Source organism: Carassius gibelio, chromosome B24, assembly GCF_023724105.1.
Source record: "Carassius gibelio isolate Cgi1373 ecotype wild population from Czech Republic chromosome B24, carGib1.2-hapl.c, whole genome shotgun sequence".
NCBI lineage: Eukaryota > Metazoa > Chordata > Actinopteri > Cypriniformes > Cyprinidae > Carassius > Carassius gibelio.
The window spans coordinates 18464011-18488856 of record NC_068419.1 but is presented as its reverse complement, the minus strand read 5'-3'; the positions used below and the strand labels follow the sequence as shown (position 1 = coordinate 18488856).

The following is a 24846-nucleotide window of genomic DNA, read 5'->3' as shown; positions in this document are numbered from 1 at the left end:
TCCTTCATCAGATACTGATCAAACAAGTGTTGTTTAAGGATCATATGAAGGATCGTAAGAAAGTGTTTTGGAACAACAACACATACTAGAATGTATTGCTATATATATATATATATATATATATATATATATATATATATATATTTATATATATATATATATATATATATAATGTTGCAGAGTAAGACATGTTCCTGGATCAACATTACTGTCCAAAAATACAGACTTAACCCAACCCCCGCCCATAAACCTAACCTTATCCATAATTTATTCCTAAAATCAGAGGGAAATGATAACTGATTAACAAGGGTGTAGAAGCACCTTATCCTGATTGTAAACCTGAAACTGACATTTCCTGAAAAATTATATCTCAATTCTGATTGGTTGATTGGATGTTGATCAAGGAACATGTTGTACTTGGTGAAATCACAATCACCTATATATCACATGATTGTGGATATGATGGATAGACCTATATGTGTATGAATAGCCTAATGGATGCTGATCACCAACTTAAACTACTAAAGATGTTCTTTAAAATATTAACAATATTTATGTATATGTTAGTTATCTTACTCCCAAATGTCAGATTTCACTATAGAATATTAATATTAAAGGGACTTTGGCTTTGCTCATGGTGTTTGTGTCTAACTAAATCTAATGTAATCTTCATATGGTTAACAGATTTTACTGTAGCCTTACTTTTATATTTCTCTATTTTGTTTTCTCATTAAAATGCTCTTTTAATGCAACAACAACAAACCTACTCACATCAAAGTATAAATTCAGTCCTGTTCCTGTAGCATGCAATGTTTGATTCCCAAGGATGGAATAAGTGTAGGGTCTGAAATTTCTTGGGTTTATTTGACAAAAATGCCCCCAAAATTCAACATACAGTACTGTATGTATGTATTGACATAATTATGTATGTCAAAGATTTGAAAGGTGTCAATAAAGAAAGATTTTAAAACATTAATCTCATAACAGTATTTATGCAATTGTAATTTCAGTGTAAACTGAATGTGTAAATACAGGGTAAATGCGACTTCAGTTCTCGAATTGGACACGTCCAACAGAAACTAACAGAATTCATCAATTGCATTTAACAGTCCAAATTAAAAGTTAACACATTTATTTGATATGGTTAGAGAAAGAATCCTGTATAAATGTTCTAAAAATAAACATAAATCAATTTTAAGAGGACAAATGTTGTCCCTAAATGGAAACAAATGTAGTTTTTGTCACTGATCAAATCTATGTCTATGAACTCTGGGTCTCTTTATTTTTCAGAAGCTGGACAAAAAGAAAAACCCTTGATAGGTTTTGGAGATGATGTATCGGTTTGACGTTACACTTTTAGCCAAATAATGTCCAAACTTGTGACTTTTCCAGATCATGTTTCCTCTTTCTCTTCTCATCTTCTCTCGATCCCTTATGAAACAATAAAAGTGATACTGATACTACCAACATTAAAACAAAAGTGCTAAACAATGCTATATCTGAAAAAGAAGAGAAAGAAAGTGCTTTTCTACCGATTCATTATTTCTCAAAAGGTCATTTAAAATAAATTAATTAATTAAAAATAAAATTGTGAGTTAAAAAAAAAGACTAAAAAACTAAATGACATGGAAAATTTAAACCTATTTTAATGTCTTTTTTAAAAAGTACTAAAATGAAAAGAGTTTTAAGAAGAATGATTTAATTGTGATGCTTTTAGCTGAACTTTTAAACCCTACACATGAGCCATCAGATGCTGTTCTTACAGAGTCTAATAATTTAGGCACTATTACAAATGCAATTTACATAACTATATCTGGTTGTATTAGATATTAGGAAGTAGCTCTAGGGCATGTTGATGACATGAAGATGAAGGGAAGTGAAACTTGTGACGTGCTGACACCGTCTGAAGCGCTTGACCTAAAGGAGAAGTTAAGTTGCCCTGTTCCACCACATATTTCACCTACGTTAGTCAGACTCTGTGAAGACACGAGCGTGTGTCAGTATGCTGTTGGTTGTGATTCTGACTCTGGTTCAGATGAATGAAGCTCACGCTCAGGATCCTCGATGGCCGCTTCACACAGTCTGCGACTCTGAAAGAATCACGGTGACCTACAGGAGCTGCGGTGAGATCAGTGTGAGATCTGTGTGAGATCAGTGCGAGATCAGTTTGAGATCAGTGCGAGATCAGTGTGAGATCTGTGTGAGATCTGTGTGAGATCTGTGTGAGATCAATGTGAGATCTGTGTGAGATCAGTGTGAGATCTGTGTGAGATCAGTGTGAGATCTGTGTGAGATCAGTGTGAGATCTGTGTGAGATCAGTGTGAGATCTGTGTGAGATCTGTGGGAGATCTGTGTGAGATCAGTGTGAGATCTGTGTGAGATCAGTGCGAGATCAGTTTGAGATCAGTGTGAGATCTGTGTGAGATCTGTGTGAGATCTGTGTGAGATCAATGTGAGATCTGTGTGAGATCAGTGTGAGATCTGTGTGAGATCAGTGTGAGATCTGTGTGAGATCTGTGGGAGATCTGTGTGAGATCAGTGTGAGATCTGTGTGATATCAGTGTGAGATCTGCGTGAGATCTGTCTGAGATCAGTGTGAGATCTGTGTGAGATCTGCGTGAGATCTGTGTGAGATCAGTGAGAGATCTGTGTGAGATCAGTGTGAGATCTGTGTGAGATCTGTGGGAGATCTGTGTGAGATCAGTGTGAGATCTGTGTGAGATCAGTGTGAGATCTGCGTGAGATCTGTCTGAGATCAGTGTGAGATCTGTGTGAGATCTGCGTGAGATCTGTTTGAGATCAGTGAGAGATCTGTGTGAGATCAGTGTGAGATCAGTGTGAGATCTGTGTGAGATCTGTGTGAGATCTGTGTGAGATCAGTTTGAGATCAGTGTGAGATCAGTGTGAGATCTGTGTGAGATCAGTTTGAGATCAGTGTGAGATCTGCGTGAGATCTGTCTGAAATCAGTGTGAGATCTGTGTGAGATCTGTGTGAGATCAGTGTGAGATCAGTGTGAGATCTGTGGGAGATCTGTGTGAGATCAGTGTGAGATCTGTGTGATATCAGTGTGAGATCTGCGTGAGATCTGTCTGAGATCTGTGTGAGATCTGTGTGAGATCAGTGTGAGATCTGTGTGAGATCTGTGTGAGATCAGTGTGAGATCTGTGTGAGATCAGTGTGAGATCAGTGTGAGATCTGTGGGAGATCTGTGTGAGATCAGTGTGAGATCTGTGTGAGATCTGTGCGAGATCAGTGCGAGATCAGTGTGAGATCTGTGCGAGATCTGTGCGAGATCTGTGGGAGATCTGTGTGAGATCAGTGTGAGATCTGTGTGAGATCTGTGCGAGATCAGTGCGAGATCAGTGTGAGATCTGTGTGACAGGGTTTGGGGTCAGAAAGATACAGTGTATGATTTAAGAAAATAATACCTGTATTCATTGTGAATATGTTGAATAAATGAAAAGGGACATTAAAGCCATTTATATGTTATTTATAATAAATTCTGTTCCTTTGAACTTTATATTCGGCAAAGAATCGTGAAAATTTTAAACTATCACACGGTTTCCAAAAGAAGTACAGTCTTCAAAATGTTTCTTGAGCAGTAAATCATCATATTATACTGATTTCTGAAGATCATGTGACACTGAAGACTGGAGGAATGTTTTGAGCTGAATTGCTTTTTTTCCCCCCATTTCATTGTCTCAGACCCTTTGCAGGATGTAGGTTTTACTTTCCTGCCTTGCCCTGAGAGATTAACCGATGTTGTAAAAATCAGATTGGCCTTGATTCTGAGTGAGTTTTCATCTTTCATCATAACAATATCAGGTTTCAGATCAATGCCCTCAGGCAGTAAGCGTGTGTTTTCCACAGGGAGGTCCATCGATGAGCTTTATTCATCATACGAGCTGTTGCTCAATGATCACCCGATCCTGAAGCGGGACGAGCCCCTCTGTCTTCCTCAGTTCCCACGTTTTAAGTTTTGTGGAAGCAGGAGAGGAGGTGAGTGAGCACCCTTCACAGTATTACAATCAATAGATTGCAAAATGCCATTATTAGGAATAATGTGTTCGATTTTGATTTCTCCAGAAATCATCACCGTCGAGTCATCATTTAAGTCAAAAATAAATCTTCCTCTAAAGGTTTGATTTGTGTATTCCATTCAAACAGCTTTGATTCACGTCATATTACTTTGAAAACGAACATGGCCTTTATTGTGTTTTTTCACAGGCTGATTTTGATCTTAAACTACGTGCAATAAATCAAGAAGGCTTCCTGATCGCCTGTGTGAATGCAACTCTCAGCTTTCATTGATCCTTTAAGAGCAGAGGACCTGTGCTTCAGCTGAGAGCAACTGTACAATCTATTACACTGTGGTAATTGCAAGTTGTTGAACTCAGATGTTAATTGTATATTACTGCATTTCAGCAAAGGAATGTTTAAGTTATTTTTGTTGTTCCTCAATGTAGAGTTATGGGAAATGTACAGAGTGAGTGTCGGCGTATGTTCAGGATTTTTGATGCTTTCAGGTGATTTTTGCCCTGGTCTCAGACCATTGCTCTTTTAAAACTATAAGAATCCATTAAAAACAAAATGCAAACAGAAAAAAAGGGATGTAAAAAAGCAGTGAACAAAATATCTAGATTCAATATTTATTTTGTGAAAATTATTTTAGTAAAAAAAAACAAAAAAAACTTTTTCTCCTGAAACTACGGAGGACATTTTCAGTGAAAAGCATGATTGAAATACAGTATGAGACTGTCAATAAAATAAAGAAACATATCTTTATTATGTTTCATTTTCAAACAAGCTGGAATTTCCTTGAAAATATTATTTATTAATTTCTTTTAGGAGACCTAAAATGTCCAGCTATGAAATTAGCCAAAGAAAAAAAAGACCTAAAATGTCCAGCTATAATTAATAAAAAATAAAATAAATTATAAAATAAAATAAAAAAATCCACAAATGTTAAAGATTTCCATCATAGAAAAACAACAACAAGCGTTATGAATTACAGTGGAAATAAAACTGCAGTGGAAATTTTCCTTCCTAGAAAGCCTGAAATTTAGAATTAATAAAAACTAATGCACTATCATAAAAAAATATTACATTTGAATAATACCTTAAACTTATTTTTTTAATTATTCAAAATGTGAATACAAAGTATTATAGTATCTGAATGATGCTAAAATAACACAGCAAAAGTATTCACACACAAGTCTCACAAGTTCAAATGTATCACAGCGCAGTTCTGTCTGTCACCAGTAGATGGCGCCATCATCTCTTCTGACCCTGTTCTGCTGCTGCACTCTCATCCTCTCACAGACAGATGCACTGCATCGACTTCATGTCCTCTCGAAAATCACTTTCGTTTGTTATATCATTCTAGATTTTGTCTCAAGAACGTACTGAAACTAAGTTAATGTATCGGCCTACTGAATGAAGAAGTGAAAAGTGGAACTTTTTTCAATTGCACAAGATATTAGACACCATATTTAATTGCAAGCAACACAAGCAAATACAAAGTGTTTGCCCATTCATAATGACAGCACACACATTCATCACATACCTTCCATTCATCTGGAGTGATGGGACCTGATAATCTAGAGACACACAGTCCTAATGTACACATGAAATATTAAAGAGGCAGGTCTGGTTGAAGTGTCCGTATGCCCGTGTCTTCTCTCTTCCTCAGAGATTAATCTGCCTCCTTCTCTATTTCACATACATTTCACTTCATACAGACCAGAACTTCCATCCCCAAAGCCCGGAAAAAGCATTGCATAATCCTTCTGAGTTATACATCACATGCTTATACTTCAGTAAACCGTGCACTTTCTGAGAAAATGAACATGTAAACCCAGTTTGGGAAATTCAATTAGTTATTTCTGCGCTTGAAAGACGAGCTGTTTCATCATCCGTTTCGATCCGTAATACAAAGTCAGGCTTTTATTCTATTTTGTCAAAGCTAGCTAGAAAGTTCAAAAAGAAGTTTAGAGCCACTGAAAGACATTAGACATCTAACAAATGTTATTCCAGTGATGTTAGCACAAAAAATGATATAGTTTATATTTGATGTGAATCTATTTTTATTATTACTTCTTTCAGAATGTTCAGAGAACATTCAAACGTAACATTCTCACAATCTTTTCAAACCTATAGAATAGAATGTTCCCTCAACATTCATATAACCAAGAAAAAACATTATAACATAAATGTTAGTAAAATATTCTTATACTATATTTTCTAGCTAGATAAGCAAATGAACAAGTTAGTTGGTAAGAGTATGTTTACTAAGTATATTTTTTTATAACAGTGTCTTTATAAAGCTTCAAACATCCTTAGCAAAGGTATTCTGTATCTATATGACAGATGTTTCAATGGCTGATAAATGTGAATATATTTAGTCAGTACATCATTAATGTTGTTTATTTATAAACAGATAACCGAATGAATTCCTCAGGCTCACAGTAACAAAATAAAGCAATAAAAATATGACAAATGCGAACTCTGCAACGTGCTTATTTAAAAAACGTCTCAAATTTGATTGCTTTTATTCTGGTTTTGCCAAATTTGGACAGTTATTGCTCTGAATCCGTGTATAATTCCCTTTAACCAAGCATATTTTGTAATCCGCTAGCATGAGACGTTCAGTATGTTGTGTGCTGCAGCTTAGTCCAGGAGCATCCCTAATGATCTGATTAAGATGTTTTCTATTTCAAATTGAGGAAAGAGCACCATTTGGATGCAGTGAGAGATAATATCATATATCATGCCGTGTGTTGTGATGCAGCGGCCTGCAGGGCATTGTGGGATGTCTTCAGACCGCGCCGCTGCTGAGGTACTCTTTCAGACTCGTTCACAGAGGATAAAGGAAACCTTTTGTTGCCGTGAAGGGTTGTTCCCTAGCAACAGGGTTGCATTCGGATGCCTAGGTAACGGTCAATAAATAACATCACTCTCAAGTTTCGGCTAGTTTGGAGACTGAGGTCTTACTCTGGAGTAGATCTGTAGGCCTTTCAGAACGGGCTTTAAACCCAACGTGCAACACTTAGATGTAGTTTGCATGATAATGAATGAAACAAACATATAACATGAACATATTTGAAGTTATTTCACTTTTGGTGGTGTTCTGCAAAGATGCATGACTTGAACACTCAACAGCCATGCAAACTTTGGGAGGGAATGATAAATGCCCTAAACAGGTTATTCATTGACCCGTACAAGACCTCCTTAACCGATACATCCAGAACTAGACGGAGACAGCCACTGTGGAGATGCCAGACAGTGTTTTTAGTTTAATATGAGCAGTGGACACAGCTGGAGTTCTGTGTAGTGACTGATCAGAAGTTCTCAGTAGTGGATCAATTATAATATCCAGTATCACAGCGGAAGATGCTGGCTGGGTGCCGCGGGGCAGGTTTGTCCAGTCTGATGAGTCTGAGCTGGACGAGGAGGGTCTAACACCCTGCGATCAGCACCAGGAGATCACTGCTTAAACCAGCCCTACAGATGATTAAACCCTGCAAAATACAGTCATCATACAATATCTCTTCTGCCATCTGAAGTTAATTAACGTAGTTCTCAGTACAGTCTGTTGCATGCCACACTGAAAACTTTCTTAATGTGAAGTTTTATTAATGTTAATTTATTTTATTTTTTCTTCCCCATTTTTCATTTACTGTGTATTTTGTGTCTTTTTGTTTTTTTATTTGTTGTTAAAGTACTTGTCATACCAATAAAACACTGAACTATAAAATATCACTTACTTCAAGCGTTCTAGTGTTCTTTAATTTTTAATTAACGTTGTCATGTTCATTTTCAAATAAATTCTTAATTTTCATTTTATATCAATAATAACAACAAAATAACAATCAGTTTTGTTTATATTTGATTTATAATGTGAATAATTATAACTGGCCAAGATTAACTATTGCTATTCATTTTATTTAATAATAATCATAGCCTATTTCTTTATTGTTTACATTTTTACTCACCATTTTTTTTATTACTGACTATGATTATTATTTTATTAGATTTTAATAACAGTAGTAGTAGTAACTTATCTTAATATTATTATATTTTAATTATTAATTATTGAATCATACTTGTTAATCTTCCTAACCATGTGGGATAATGTTCATGCAGGTAGTTTGCCTATTTACATCTGCTACTATTAATATTTATATTTTTAATTGATATTTATATAACATTATTTTACATCCCATTTTCCTTTCTTTAGTTACTTTGTATTTATTGTTTTGAAATATTTTTTGTGACTTCCTGTTCGCATAACACAATGTCAACACAGATATAGTGCACTTTTATGTGTTTTTAGTATTGCTTTTGCAGTGTTTGTGAAAGAGCGGAGTGTGTGTGTGTGTGTGTGTGTGTGTGTGTGTGTGTCTGCAGCTTCAGGAGCGCGCGTCCCCTTGGAGACTAGAGCAGGAGCATCACGTGACTCCGCCTTACTGATCAGCTTTAGAGAGAGAGAGAGAGAGAGAGAGAGAGAGAGAGAGAGATCGAGCGAGAGCGCGCGGTCATGAGTGTGTTCCTCTCTCCTCCCTGAAGCATCTCGGCGTGGGGGGGAATCTGGGAGAAGTGGGGAACTCAAACGCAAAGTTGACGAACTTTGCACATCTTTTACAAACGCCATCTTGATTCCTCTCCGGAACAACTTTAGCAGCTTCTTTCTGTTCTTCTTCTTCTCTTTCTCTCTCTCCTCAGCTCATCATCATCACTATCATCATCATCATCATCATCATCATGTCTCGGCGAAAGCAACCCAACCCCAACAAAGTCAAACGTAAGTCACACGGCTCTCCTAAACTATCTCTCTTGGGCCTCTTTTGTGTGTTTATTTGAGGTTTTATCGTAACTTCATGTTGGAGTTAGTGGGAAAGTTAAGAGGACACTTCCCACCCCCCAACTTCAGCTTCCTCGTCGCGTGAGGAGAGACCTGATGCCCAAACAACGCAGTTTCTTTAAGACATCGACTTGTTTCTGCGCACACAACTTTGTGGCTATCTTTACTAACTTTTTTAAGCTGTTTGGAAGTAGTTTCGAGCGGTGATGGGGTTCAAAGTCTGCGGCGGTTAGCTAGCGTTAAGCTAACGCTGCGGAGCATCACCTCGATCGATGTCGACTATCAACAGGCGTTTTTGATGTGTTTAAGTTCATTTAGTTCGTTTTTTCTACGTTTGGTCTAGTTCGACAACCACCTGTTGCGCCACAAAGTTCACAAACACAGTGTATCTCTTTAAAGATGGCCTGTTTTGGATCGCGAATCAGCTCAGGTAGTTTCTGAGGTAACTCGAGTGAAGTAACGTCGGTTGGAAAGCGTTTCGTGATTCTGTCACATTGTTTACTCGCTGGTTTGGGACTCGTTAAGATCTGCCCCGTCAAAGTAAAGACGAAAGGTCGTTGATCTGTGGTTTCTGTAAGTTCTGTCGTACTGAAGGAATGGAGGATGGATTAGATCATGGTTGCTAGGCAGAAACTGAGGAGAGACGGAGGGAAACGTGGCAGATTCATTCAGTGCATCCTCCTCCACGGTGTCTTTAAGATGATACTCATTTCTGGTTATAGTCGAGAGTGTCTTGCTTTATTAGTATTTAAGCAAGGTTAGGCACAAGGCCTCTAGGGGTCATCGATAAAATACTACAACAGGATTGTTTATGTATGATACTCCATGACTAATATACATTTCAGACAAGCAGGCTAGTTTTTGGATATATTTGTTTGAGTGGAAATTATCATGATGACTGAAGACAAGTCGTATTTACTAGTGGGAAACTCTGAATTCTTGATGAAATTGGGAAGTTGTGAAGGTGCAGGTTGATTTGACATTGCAGAAATGTATAGATAATATCATAATTTATCTATAATCTGTATATAGAAATCAGTGAGCGGAAAGCAAGTCTGAAGCGAATGGCATTAATCAGTTTCTTCATATTTAGCTGTGGTACCAAGTTGATAGAAATTAATGTTTGAATATAGTTATTTAGGTTTATTGTTCACAATATAAAGTAATTCTTCTTTTTTTTTTTTCTGACTACTTCCAGGTTCTGTTTCCTTCTTGAATTTGTGATATGTTGTAGTAATAACAAAATCAATATTAAAAGGAACTAATTTTTCCATGGCAGCAATATTTCCAAAATGAAGCCGAAGCATCTAGTTTTGAGTGTCGCCAGCAAAAAGACTGAGAGATTTCTTTAATCCCTTGTCTCCAGCTCCACTCCGGGTTTTCCATTGTGCTCTCCTCCAGTAAAAACCCATTCCACGCTCCGGTTCCACTTCACACTCTCGTCTGGAGTGGTTCAAGGATTGCAAAGTCCCAGTACTGCTCAACCAATCACATTAGATGACCAAAACTAGTTTTGGGGTCGTGGCAAATAAAGAAGTTTCCTCTAGCCTTTTTTTTTTTTTAAGGCAGGGAAGAGAGGACTGATCTGGATGAGCAGTTCACATTCCATTAGGAAACTCAACCCTGGAGACGAGCAGAGTCTACACGGACATCATCTCTGTCTCTAAATATAAGATCTTATGCCATCCCTTAAAATAAAAGCCCCAACTGATGTATTTACGAAGCACATTTTCTGTGCTTTTCTCTCAAATCAGTGATGTCAGAGTATGGCAGAGACCGGACGTGTTATGAGTAGGACCATATGGAGGTCTTAAAGGATAAGCTTGATGGTGTTGTGGCTAAAGAAGGAGGATGTTTCCTTGTAGTTTTGTTTGTTTCCTCTTTGGCTAAGGCTAATAGGAAAGTTTGCTCTCATTTTTGTTCTTTTTTATTTTTTAATGGCACAATCTAAAATTCTAATGCATGCAGTTGTATTAACGCAATATAATATATATATTTTGGAGTTTATGAAGTGCCTAGTGTTTTTACAAGCAGTATATAATGAGTTAAAACCCAAAGGAAACCAATATTGATGCTAAAAGTTTATACTTTATTCTACTTTAGCTACCAGTGAATAAAAACCAATCCATTTTGTATTTGGTGTTTTTAAATGCATTTAGATGTTTCATACCGAATGCATTGTTCATGCATTCTCAAACATTTGGAAATCTGGTGTTCAGTCCCCCTTGGGATTTTTTTCTAGTGCTAATTAAAAGTATATCACCCTCCCTCGTGTCTCAGTTAGAGTCCTGGGTATTGACATTATCTAAATTCATTATAGTAAATCCCAAGATACCTACACAGCAGGCCTCGGTTGTGTCTGCCAAATGATAAACACTTTACAGCTCTGCTTTGCATCACTGACGTTCTCAGATTTACATTTCATTTCATTTGATTTTCAATCTTTGATTGAACTGTCCTACTTGAAATGCCTTGTGAATAATTGATCCCAGTTATTGCACAAGGTGCATGTGAAATATCACATCTTGTATAGGTACTAATGTTACCTGGTTTATGCATTCTTCATCCATACATTCAAGATGTCTTGCTGCGCATTTTAGTGTTTTTAATGCTATTGAAGTCTAAATGAGACCTGATAGAGAAAAAGAGCAACCTGATGGAAAGGGACCTGCTTTTGGCCCTAGGGCATGATGGGTTGGCCCTTTGGCTCCCAAGCTATATTTAGCCTGCCTTTTTTTAGATAAGATTATATTCCATCCCTCCGTGAGGCATATAGCAGAGACAGGAACACAGCGGGGGAACAGCTTTGAGTGAGAGATGGAGGAAAAAGAGCCCTAAGGTGTATTTCACAAGTTGTTTTCACAAATCAGGAGTTTATCCATAAAAAAATTAGGACTCTGTTTTAATTAACTTGCTTGTAAAGAACTGGATATTCAGTTGCAGCAATTAGTTAGAGATGCAGAGTTGTGGGTTTAATTGTTAAAGAGTTGTGTTGATTTCATTAGCACACAGATTAACTGGTGTTTTATTGAAACGAGTGGTTTATTTCGGAGCGACACAGGTGTGCTTCTGTCTGGAGGTCTGTACTAGAATAGTGTTGGGTGCTGACACTTCAGCCTCGGCTATATTTGTGGTTGTCCTGCTCGAAGTCCCTCATTGCCTACTGTTTGTTAACGCAGTAAGAAGAATGCAGACGTTTCATGAATGCTGCTTTACTACCTCCTTCTCACCGCGGTTCATTATTGTTAAACAGCCTGGATGTGTCATATATGGGATTGAAGGCTTAACCTCAAAAATTCAACCAATCCTCTCTGACTGCAGGAGTTGTCTTGGCCCACACAGGCAGCATTTATCTTTGGCTGTGAAAACATGAAAAACACGTTTGGTTCAGAAACAGTGAAGCTGCTGAAGAGCTAGCAGATGATTGTTTAGATGAAACTGATTGTTCATCTTGCTTTTAAACTCTAGCTGTAGGATTGTTAAGAAGCACTGACCCAATCATCTGCCATGTTAACTAGTCCTCAGGCTAATGGGCCATAAGGCTGGAGCCCGTCTCATCACCTTTCCCCGCTTCTCCCCCGAGCCGCTCCAACCAGCAAATAATGTTTTATTTGCCAAGAGTTCAAAGTCTAACCCAACGGCTATCACCGATGTGAAAGAATGTCACAAAGGAGGAGAGGACAGGGCAGGGAAGGGAAAAAAGGGAGCTGTAGCAAGCTGAGAGGAGGAGATGAGAGGAAAGACAGGAAGTGAAACTCGCCTCTTCTCTGAGGTGGAGGGGGAAGAGATGAAGGAAGTGTTCGAACAATAGCGAGTTAGTTGCACGACTGTTTTCCCTCTCAGAGATTCAGACGGCTCAACGGATACAGTGCAAAAAAGCTTAGTATTTTAGTCTTGTTTGTAGATTAAGATGCATTTACTAGATGCAAGATATTTAGTCTAATTTGAGATTATTTTACTTATCCCACTGGCAGATATTTTTACTTATTTTAATCAAAATTGATCAATTTTGTTAGTTTTTTGCAATACTTAATATCTAATGTAGTTTTGCTTATGTAGTAAATGCATCTTAATTTAAGAATCTTTAGATATTTTTTTAGACAAAAGATACTACGACAAAAATACTAAGTAAGATTTTGCAAAGAATTGCATAGAATTTTTTTTTGCAGTGTAGGCCCGCTAGTGGCTTTGATTACACTAGCCTCACTTTTATAACTTTTTTTTAACTTGTTGTTTCCTCAAGATAAGTGTTTAAATCTGATGTACGGCTCGTTCTCTCTCTCTCTCTCTCTCTCTCTCTCTCTCTCTCTCTTGCTGACTAAACAGTTTTGTCAGCTGGCAGTTGCTCGCAGGATTTGCGATATCTTCTGGAGGCTGGGACGAGGGGGAGGGTGGTACTCGCAGGCAGCACTTGTTGCTCAGTGGAGCTGGCTGAGAGAGAAAAAGAGGGAGGGAGGGAGGGAAGAAAGGGTGGAACAGACAAGACGTGAGTGGTTGCAGAAAGAAAAAGAGAGGCCAGCAGCATCGCACAACCAGTTTCTGTCTAATTACGTGTGAGGGAGAGAGCAAGCTAATGATACAGTTGCAGTAATCGTCATATTGAGCTGGAGAAAAAGGGTTGCTTCGTCGCACGTTCTGCGTTTGAGGACATGCAGACAGGCCTTTGTGTAAACAGTGCAGATCTGGTGTTCTTATATCAGGTGCTAATCGAAAGCCAAGAGTTGTTTGTTTGTTCCTGTCTGCTGCGCTGGTCTGCCACTCAACTGGTAACAAATATAGACCGCCAGGGTGAGCTGCCCTAATGACATGTTACCTGGCGGCCGCAGTGCATGATGGGAAAAGATGTAATCCTGGGATGCAGCTTGGCAAACATGTTGAGCAGATCTGTTTATGGTCATTATTGTGTTGCTCCTTTACACTCTGGAAGATGGGTAAATATTAACATTTAGGAAATATGTTTTTCCATATTAAATGTTAATTTATATTGTCATTGTACTAAAGTAAATAATGAAAATATAAAATGTTTTTTACATGTATTTTAAAAAACAGGATTACAGAAATTATGGAAACAGAAACTGATGTGTGATGTCTGACTTGACAAGCAGATACATTCCTTTTTTATTTTATATATTCAACACTTTAAAATCGTTAATTAAAAAAAAAACATATCTCCACCTTTTTTATCCTTGTAAAGCCATGCTTTAAATTTAGTGGTGTGAGATGTGGAATTATTAGCAGATAGCAACATGAGCAAAAACCTAAAACACCTAGTGATGAACCTAAATTTATTAGCTGAAATGGCAAAATAAAAGTTTTGAAGGTTCAAAATCGGTGTTTAATCAGCACTTCTCTAAAGATATGCATTTTGACTGAATGCACTAGAATTATCCAAATTACCAAATTTAATAAAAAAATTTAGTAAAAACTAAATTCACTGCATCACGACACCATGGCATAGCAGTGAGTTTTGCTCTTCTTCACTAAAGTGCAGTGCCATGTGTTGCATTAAAACATTTCAGTCCATCCCTGGTTCTTTTTGGAAGTCCCTCCTTGTTGAACTCAAGTAATCAAGCGTCCCTGTCACTGTTTATGCAGTTATGGATAAGAAATGGACAATTCAAGTTCATAACAACATTCCCAGTCACCCCCCCCCCCTTTTAAAAACCGAACCTTACACATTCCCATTTTCATCCAAACACACACATACACATACACACAATCTCCTGCCATCTCTGCTCATGAGCTGAAAAGGTACAGTTGTTTGTTCAGCAAACACAGGACACACCTCGTATCCACAGAGACTGGAGCGAATGCCCCTAGTCCTGCCGAACCTCAGACTCGTAAAGAAGTCAGACACACACCTTCTTGCAATCTCTTGTGCAAACACATGGGCCTCCACCTGAGAGAGAGCATCCTTTGCACAGCTGCTATGAGTGTAGGGGGGCAGGGAGGATGAGATTACTGGAATGGCCTTGGGATGGAGGCGGAGACCCGCTGAGTGAGGGAAGTCGAGGAAGGGAGGAAGAACTCAAGGCTTTAAAACTCCACCAGCATTCCAGGCTCACACTTTCTTTAATAAAACTGGTCTTGCACCCTCAAGTTCAGACAAAACGATTGGTCACATTTGACTTTGAAACCACCATTTCCACCAGACGTTTCCAGACAGGACGGTCTGACTAAGATGCGTGTCAGTGTTATTAAGCAAGCATCGATACCGAAGAGTTCTTTTTGAAAGCCACACCCAGTCCACTCAGAAAAATCCCCCAGAATCAATCCTAAAACCTTGACAGAATCATCACACTCCTCCATGAGAGCACAGACATTTTGAAATAGCACCAGGACACGCTCCTTCTGTTTAGGGACATCAGCATTAGAAAAGATAGGAGATGCTGATATGCTGGCTACTGTTTCCAAAATAAATGCGTCTTTGTGATGGAGCCGGCTGAAATGATGTGTGGGGGGTTGGGTTAGAGAGGTCTAGGGCGCGCAAGCCCAGTTTTTGGGCTGTGAAAGGTTAAAGGTAAAGGTGTGTCTGGTTCGCTGGTGTGGGGTTAATGGTACACCGTCTAGCTCCCTCGGGAAACAAGGAGTCAATGGGGCAGGCTCTGCTGACGCGCCCCTGAGGAGACGCCACAAAAGACGGCGAGCAGGGTTCATTCTTCTCCTGAAACCTGGTCTTTACCATCAGGGGCTGTGTACACAATGAACAGACAGAAACACTGCCCTCCTTCAACACCTACTTCACAGGGAGCCTGCACGCTTGGATGTTTCTGAGGGACCCACCCAGAAGAAGTGTTAAAAACCATGAAGATGAATCCGGAATGTAAACGTTCCAATCTCCAAAAATAAGACGATATATTTAGAAACCCGTTATATGACCATCAGGGATTTTCTGCAATTCTCGGTGGTCCTAAATTAGAACTTATTAAAACTTTCTTTTGCTTCGACATTTCAAGAGTTTTTCATGTTTTTCATGAGATTCAGGAGAACCAGTTGGGAACCAGTCTTATTGTAGGGCCCTATGATGCGGATGGAATCACGGAATCCAGTCATAAAAACGGAATGTACTGTATAACGTGGAATGTCACGGAATCTGCTATATTTTGGATGGATAAATTAAAAGTAGGTCAGTACAGTTAAGTGAAAACAAAATATGGACTAGTGTCTGTGAATATTACGCCACAAAATGCCATTTAAATATGAACCTGTGTTCTGTGTCTCTTTGTGAATGAATGGCACAGATGCATTGTTTTGTTTACAACACACAATCGAAGCGCCTGTGACTCTTGCAGTGTTTACAGTCTCCGCCTCCTCAGTATGTGAGTACGTGAACACAAACATATTCTCTAGTCACTTCATGAGCATTTTACCATTTTTTTCTGAGAAAAACTATTGTCATTATTATATGCAAACGGAAACTTAAAACAGAAAATTAGGTCTTCACAGCAACCCATTAAAATAAAAGTTTGGTTAACTTGAATAAACTGTGACAAATATATTACTTAATGTAATGATGGCATTAATACTTATAATAATTATTAAAAAAATTTTTTAGGAATTTTTTTAGAAATTGAAATAAATTACCAGAATTTATTTGGCAGAAAAATGTAAATGCGTAACACAGTATTTCTGGGGATAAATATATAAAAAAATATAGTTATAATAAAAATAGTTTTTATATATATATATATATATATATATATATATATATATATATATATATATATCAATTAATTAGAAATGCTTTCGATTATTACAACTTAATGAAACCATTAAAATGGAAACCAGACAAATATTAACAAATAATTTGCTAAATAGAAGAAAAAAAAAACAGGGTCTTAAATGTGTATTTTTTTATTTTTTTTACTTTTACCATTTTTTTTTCAAAGCATCTTCATTAGAGTTTGTCATCAGAAAACCATGTGGACACATCTACTCTCCATCTGGAGCATCTCACAAAACTCGTCTATCCAAGGAGTGTTATCATTAACCAGGGAGCTAGGACTCCACTTGTGAACTTTGTTACAAAGTGCTGGGGGAAAAGTAGAGCAGAGGCAATAATAAACTTAATCAGAGAGCAAAGAAGATAACCAGGCTGTTGATTGGCTCATGGGAAGACCAGAGCAAGGGTCCGTATGAAAGTACAGACTTTACAAAATGCACGTCAGGGCTCTGACAAAATGGCTGCTTCACTCATCCTCACAGGTTATGGTTACTGCAAGCCTGTATTTTGTGGTTGTGCAAGTTGAAATTGATGAGTTTAGGAATTACATAAAGCTTTTGAATCTCATGCAGATATTCACAGACAGTCCAAATCTTCAGCACATCAAGCTCAAAAACATAAAACATCCTCATTTGAATGAAGAGTCCTTCATGCGCCCTTGGTGTTTGATGTGCAAAACGCCTGTTTTGTCTCAATCAGTGTTGCGTAACTAGTCATAAAATGGGAAGTGTCCCTGTAATGTCTTCTCCTAGATTGCTCTCAGTTCATTCTGCCATAGTCTTTGAGCAAGGCTGCTGAGAAGTTATAGAGAAACTTACAAAGAAGTTGACCACCAGAATAGAAAACCTGATTATTCTCACAAGATTTGTTGCACTTTTGTGTTGTTTTGGCTTCTAGATCACCATAGATTTGATCCCAGACTTCAGGTGTTACTTCATTTAAATCCTCTCCTGATGATGTCAGGATGGCGTTTGGTCACTTTCGAGCCGCACGTCTGTGTTTGTGATTCAACCTCGTGTTTCATTGCTTGCTGAGGAAATGGCCTATCCCACAAGGCTATGTGTGAGTCTGTGAAACCTCTGCAGAACAGGAAATGGTGGATATTGGATGTTTTTTCAGGTTCTCATAATTATGATAACTATTGTTCTACATGTGAGGGATTCTTCATCAGAACTAGTGAAGTAGGCCGAAATGGTTTCAATATTTGCCAGACAGGAAAAGCTCTCCTCATTTCTGCTAATTTGGCTCTTTTGTTAGAGGTGAACATTAAATACTTGATCAGGTCATTCTCTAAGAACCTCTCGCCAAGAAAAAAGTGTTTAGAGTTCAAAATCAGTGGAGGAAACCAGAACTTTTTCCATTGAGTCATGTGACCATTTCGGTTAAGCCTGCTCGCCTTTGTTTGAAGCTTGTAATTGTCCCTGCATGTTTTAACCCCATTTATCCTTTCGGGACCTCACAATGTAGGGGGCTGTCACCCACCCAACAATCTGTACCCACTCTGGTGCCGCCTTACGTCTGATGGGACACTCTTAATCAATGTGTGGGCAAACATTTAGGAGCCTATAGAGATGGAAATGAGGCCTTTGCGGCCCTGCAGCTGAGATGCTGGTGCCCTAACGCCTCAACAGACTGTCATGGAATCACAAAAGAGATTGGTCTGTAATGACCACCCGTCCTTTGACTGCTGCTGGGCTTGTGTACTTTCTTTCATTTCTGTACCGGCTGATGTCATTCAGATTCGTCATTTAAAGGTGGTTTCAAGCTAATTGTAACTTAAAGGACAATACAAGCATGAATAACAGCATGTTGTGATGTCTAGTGGATAACATTGTACATTTGTGTACTCCACTCCCAAATTGAGTCTTTTGAGTTTTACATAATCGTTTAAATGCGTATCAGGATAGTACGTGAGTAGTAACATCCTTTTTTTTTTTTAAGCTGACACTCTCTGTAAGAATTAAAGTATTTAAAACCACAATTAAAACTGCTACATAATGTAGAAGGATTGGAGCTCAAAATAACATGATATTTAATTATGGTTTTCACCAGCATTACAGTAAAAAATCTAATTAAGTCTGATTGTGAAATGTCTTTTCACAAAGACTAAACCACAAAAGGCTGTGTAAAACACACTATAAGTACTGTAAAATATAATTGCATACAGTTATATAACAGTAAATACAGTTTTTCATACCGCAGGTCTGTTTGCAGAGTTATGCTAAATGATCACATTGACTAGCTAAAATCTAGGTGTGAAAAAGCTTTGATTTCAATCATGTCACGTATACGGACTACTCTGTACATACGTTTACCTTTTTCAGTTTTGGTGCTTTTGGTAAAAGCTTAATTGACCCCTTTTCTTGTGTAGAATGGCGTTTAGGCTAGTGATTACAGCAAGATGCACTGAATGAATTGAATCCGCTCACATAAAGTTCTCGCTTTTGGTTTGCTCTTTCTTTGTAGATGGCTGTGCAGCCTTTTATAGGATGGTCAGACTGATGCTAAACACCAAGCTGCCACATTTAGGAAAAGAATTGTGACTTTGACGCTCTCGGGCCAGCGAATTCTCCTATGAAGTTCCAGCGCCTCCACCCCCCCATTCTAGATGAATCACTCCCTTGTAGGAGCACGTCCTCGGGCAGACGCCTATGTAGAGAGAGCCCTGCACAGTGACTCTGGAGCAGTACGAAAGGGAAAAAACAATGTGACTCTTATTTCAGGCAGGGGAGGGGGGTTGTACGTGATGTGATGCTAGGGAGTCGCTTCGGCTCAGCCGAGAAGCCCTGCGCGTCAGCACACACTGGAGTGTGATGGATGACCCCTGCTGCAACCACCAGCCTGGTTGTCACTCAGACGAACGGCAATAGCAAACAGCTGGCAGACCGGGCGCGATTGGCTGAATTGAGTCACATGGGTTGGCTTTTGGGGGCGGAGCTTTTAAAGTGGGTGGCTGACGGACGTCACAGCCCCAGTTGGCTGATGTTTTGGCCTTGTACTTTAGCCTGCATCCTTGCTCTGGAGTTTAGGACATGTAATGTTGCAACAAGCCAAAAGGGGGCGGGAGGGGAGGTGCAGAAATGATAGAGTGAATGAGTGAAAAAAGAGCGAGTGAGGTAATGCACAATGACTGACGATAACATCGCCAATAGAACTGGGTCCAATAAGAGCATTCACAAATCTTGCTTTAGATTTTTTCACCCAACAAACTTCTTTTTCATGGGAGGGAAAAGGCAGCCTTGACGGCTAGAAATCATGTGTGGTCACTGCATGTCTGTTTATGTGTGCACGTATGAGACACAGAGAGATGTTCTCAGCATCAGCTCGATGAAGGCTGTATTCTTCTTGGCTTCACAAAGAGCTCTATTATAGCATGCCGTAAGAGGCATATCTGCCTAGTTCTCTGTCAAACACCCCTCCAGTGGTTTTCCTTCTCTTAGTCTTCCAAATAAATGATGGAGAACCCTCCGTGGCAGCTCGCCAGCCTCAAAAACTGACTGGCTAGCACATTATTTACAGTGACTCAAACTGTTCTCACTTCTGTAAAACTAAAATGCTCTACAGAATGTTTAAGTCGGATTTGTTCATTGACGCCATTTGCACTGCACTCTTCTGTCACTTGATTTTTATTTTGGTGCATTAATCTGTTTTTTTTTTCCAAAGAAATTATGATCTGCACTCACAATAATAGTTTTCTTTTTTATGTTTTATTTTACATTCATCACAATCTGATCTGTTTGCACAACTTTTTCAGAATAATAATTGATGTTGTTTTTTGCTATTTTGTTCGCCTTGAGTGCTGTTTCATGCAGTTGTGAGGGAATCCCTTTGCAGGAATGGCGCATTCACTCAGATCAGTTTCAGGATGTGTGTGCACAGCATCGTGGGCCTCTTTTTTCAGGATGGCTTGTAGGAGCTTGCCGGTTTACCAGGACTGAAAAATGCCTGGAGGTACCCCCACGCACCTCCTCCTCCTCTTCCTACTCCTGGTTTCTTTGTGTTCTCAGGTGTACAGTGAATTTAGAGTCTACTTCATGAAACCAGCGGCCACGCCTGCACCTCAACGGTGCATGAAAGAGAGATGGTTATCAGAAGCATCTTTATACTTTTATTGTAAAGCACAGTTCAGCTAACACCACTTTATAAGCCAAACCTTCAGTCCTTCTGCGGCTTTTTAGATTCATTAAAAATAGGCCACTTTCATTCATGCCGACTAATGTGCACAATACCCCAAAATAGTTTTTGCTTTTACATTTTTACTTGGTGGTTATGCCACATTATATCAATTTAATATCTTTGTTGACAATAGTATAAATGCTTTTCTAAACTTTTTGAAAGTAGATTTTTAAGGACTTGATGTGTTTTAAATTGAATGTTCCCGCTCTGAATTCTGAATTAATTGGACTTAAAATCAGTTTTAGGCATGCATTGAACATTCTTTATGTGCTTCCAGTTGTTGATTGTATCCTTTATTATCACCAATGATCTTCAAAGAAAAGTTGATCAGTGGTAGATGTGAGTTGTACATCTAAAAGACAGTAAAAACTGACGTGAGCCATGTACTCGGTGAGGTTTGGAGAGCCCTCTGTGTGCCTCTGGATTTATGGAGCTGAGCTGTCACTGCTGCCCCTCGATGAATGTTCCATTTGTTGCACAGATAGACAACTGTCAAAGGAGAACGGCATGGGCCACCCCGACTAGCTCTGGCGAGAGGGGGGAATGGGGGAAAGTGGGCGGGAGATAAGAGGAATTCCCATGTGACTGCTTCCCAAGATGATTCTTTTTCCATGGATGAATCTAAAGTTCCAGTTTTGCCCATGAAACAAAATTGAAGAAAAAAACTTGAGTACAAAATCTAGACCTTTAATCACTCAAATTAAAAACTGTTGCAGTTGCACAAAGCAAATGTCTTTATATCCACGGATCGCAGTCGAAGCCAGTCAGAGAGAATGTCATCTTAGCAAGTCGGACAAGGGAAAGATCTCTTGGTCTTCCTGCAGGAACATGTCTGCTAAATAAAGGAGCGATCACAACAACAAGAACAACAGGAGGGAAGGAGATTAGATTCGCAGATCCTCCTTTCACCCAGTCCTATACACCTCACGCACTGTTTAACCAGAGTAAGCCTGGGATGAACGTCCCCATGTAGTCTTGCATCATTGTGATTCTTTTCATTCATGGCTCTTGTTTCTATATCAAGGAAGTGTTCTGAAATGGCTGGCCTGTCTTAGACGGACTGGTGGGTACAGCGATATTCTTTGAGAGCGCTTGTACACACACACACACACACACACACACACACACACACACCATCTGTAATGAGGGTGGACAGTGTATGCTTTTTCCAGGCAGCTGTCAATGGCACACTGATCTGTCAGCATGGACCCTACATCTGCACCCCTCTGTAACTCACACCACAGCTCTCCACAGAAACCGGGCATGAGCCAGCGTCTGTCTTCGCTTACAAGAACTCTATCTCTGCAAACCCAACCTCTTTTTTTTGTGAGAGAATGCAGTTCTTTCTCTTTCCGCCCATGCATATTTGCATGGATATGGAGATGAGCCTGAATGCAAGGCAGTCCTGTTCTCAGACTTCGCTCATGTGAGCAGTCGACTGCTCTCGCAGTACCCCACTGTGAAGTCTGGCCAATCCAAGGCACCATATGTGTCCTTCAGACCCAAATAAATGCCTGCTGTCTGCAAGAACGAAGGGTCTAAGACTTGTCCCTGTCGCAGGCACCTGTGAGGCTTTACAGCTAAGTCGTCCTTTGCCAATCACCCCTCAATTTGCATGCTTGTTTACATCATCTATTAATCTCTGAAGAGCCAGGAACTACCGAGCCTGTGCCACAGCTGGGACTAGAGGTCCCCCAACCCCCTTAAAGCATCCAAAGAGCACATGTGCACCAAATCTTCCAGTGCGTCCTTGCAACCCTTCAAGGATCTGTCTTAAAGCCATTGAGCAAGAAAAGGCTATGTGTTTTATGATTTGGAGGCTTTGAACATGTTTAGTGCATCTGAGATGCTCGCACAGATACAGAGCTTGTTTGCATGAAGCAAGCTCGCCCTAAGGCGAAGCAGCCAGGGTTAATTTGGAAATGAAAGCCACTTCCTGCGCAGTTTAGCATGTTGCCTGTTATGATGTATGCTTGACTCAGGTGTTGAATTATGTTTAAGAGTAAAACAGTCGATCACACAGACCAATGCCACAACTTCATTGCAGAATCCCTTATTTTATTCAAAGCTGAACCCAAAGTTGCTCCTTTGATATGTCACCTTTTTACATTCATAGTTTCTTCTTTCTTATTGTTAGTCGTGTTACCATGAACAATCAGTCACCAGACAAAACTGGATGTGCCGTCTTGTCAGTGGTTGATGTCAACATCTTTGCAAATTTGCCTGGGAAGCAGAAAATCGTGAATAAGGATTTTCGTTGCTGAGAAGATTACTGGGGCTTGTGACGTGTCTGCTTTTGCCTTCTTTGGTTTGATGGGCAAATGCTATTCTCTGTTCTGCTCTAATATAAACCATCATCTGTAAAAGGAACTCAAACCTCACTGGAGTTTCCACATGTTGCCACACAATGGCTGGTCAGATGATTTCAATTCGCTATGTCTTTGCTTTTGAGTGCATTGCCGGCACTTCTGCTGAATGATTGAGAAACATCCTGAGGGGTGCTTTCACCCCTCACTTGTACAAGAAATGTAACATAATTTTTGGTATCACCATGTTTCTTTGGACATTGAAGCATGGTACATTGTACTTTATTATCATGGTAATACCATTGCATTCTTTGAAGCAAGTATGTGTTGCATTCGATACGTTGACACAAGAGGTTTTGTAACAGACATTAGTACAAACTGTCTTCTTCTATGGTCATGCTTTTTGAGTCATGGCATTATCATTAATACATTTATACATTTAGCAGACGCTTTTATCCAAGGCTTTTTTTTACCTACCAATTGTTTGAAGATTGTTAAACCTTTATTATTTAGGAATCTTACTATAAATATAATACGACACATCAACCCCCTTGAGTACTGGAGGTCAATTACACCTCATCAGAATAAGAATGTGTTTCAAGTATATAATGGGATGGTATTATTGCATTGTGTCGGCTGTGAAATTACATCTCCACATGACCCTTTTGGCATAAGTCCCACTTCTGATGGCAATGCTCACAAACTCAACCCCAATAAATATATATTCTGAAAAAATATTCTCAAGAGTGTAGGTTTTGTTCGAGTAGGACTTGGTGTCAAATGCTTGTCTTTTGTGGCATAGTCTAACTGCTGTAATTAGTATCAGCCCTGGTGTGTACGGTTTGCATTGATAAGGATACGAGACCTCAGGGTGGTGCTGGTTCTGGTAACTCCCGTCCTCCGCCCCCTCTCTTCCCCTCAGTGTCTCTGGTGTTTAGTAGAAACAAAGCAAACAAGCCAGGGAGAGAGCAGTTAACTCTGTGCGCTCTTTCAGCAGCAAACGAGCAAACTGGCCCGTCCCGTTTGTCCAGATTCTCACCTTGCTCTTTCTTTATCTGCGCCACCTAACATGCTCCTTTCATTCATCAGTTTTTTTTTTTCAACCCTTTCTTTTAAACTCTATACTTTCCTCTCTTTGCGTCAGGTCCCATCTCCTGTCTGTCTTTCACAGGTTTTTATCTTGGCCTCTCGCTATTGTAACTGATATTGAGGGGTGATGTGCTAGGCAGAAAGCAGCGCTATCTCAGCGCGCTAACTGCTCTCAAATACGTTGGTTCCTGCACTTGTCTGTGCCTGTCATCCAGCCTGAAACAGAGCAGTAGCATTCTTTCACACACACACACACACACACGGAGGCGGAGGTAATCACATAGTGTGCATACACAAACAGGTTTAACCCAAAAATGGATGTAGCCCATACCTGCACTAATTAAACATTAAATTTAGCCAAAATTAAACCGTTTCCTGGCACGAAAGAATGAAATGCAACTTGCAGCAGTTAATTGTGGTCCATCGCAGGGAATCTCTCTTTTTTTTTTTTTTTGACTGCTTTAACTTTTTTTCAACAAACTATTTGTAAAAGTCTGAATCGAGTGACTCATCTAATTAGTTGTTTGCGGAGAATGTGTCACTATACCTGGTGCTCATACTTGAGGTTTTAAACAAACTCTATAACCATAGCATTAAACTTAGTGGCATAATTTTGTACTTGAGTAATGATGGGAGATTAAGTCACAAGACTGATACACAATCACATGACTATTTTGATGCGATATG

The 24846-nt window shown here is 39.2% G+C and overlaps 2 protein-coding genes across 3 annotated transcripts in view; both read left to right on the top strand.

Moving 5' to 3' along the window:
- Positions 1-1965: 1965 nt before the first annotated feature.
- On the top strand, positions 1966-5125 carry LOC128012965 (lymphocyte antigen 86). The gene is made up of 5 exons (XM_052595576.1): positions 1966-2123; positions 3708-3794; positions 3873-4001; positions 4089-4141; positions 4230-5125. Exons 1-5 carry the CDS (start codon positions 2003-2005, stop codon positions 4311-4313), a joined length of 474 nt encoding a protein of 157 aa, XP_052451536.1. The 5' UTR covers positions 1966-2002; the 3' UTR covers positions 4314-5125.
- A 3371-nt stretch (positions 5126-8496) lies between these two features.
- The window catches only part of LOC128013038 (ras-responsive element-binding protein 1-like), a 45513-nt gene continuing 29163 nt past the window's right edge, over positions 8497-24846 (top strand). For both annotated transcript variants that reach the window (XM_052595734.1, XM_052595735.1), the window contains exon 1: positions 8497-8805. In XM_052595734.1, coding sequence (XP_052451694.1) covers positions 8766-8805 — 40 coding nt within the window. In that variant the 5' untranslated portion in view covers positions 8497-8765. The remainder of the gene's footprint in view (positions 8806-24846) is intronic.

Coding starts and splice junctions, on each gene's coding strand:
- LOC128012965 (XM_052595576.1), top strand. CDS start 2,003: ATGCTGTTGGTTGTGATTCTGACTCTGGTTCAGATGAATGAAGCTCAC. Junction 2,124..3,707: donor GGTGACCTACAGGAGCTGCG/GTGAGATCAGTG, acceptor TCATTGTCTCAG/ACCCTTTGCAGGATGTAGGT. Junction 3,795..3,872: donor CAGATTGGCCTTGATTCTGA/GTGAGTTTTCAT, acceptor TGTTTTCCACAG/GGAGGTCCATCGATGAGCTT.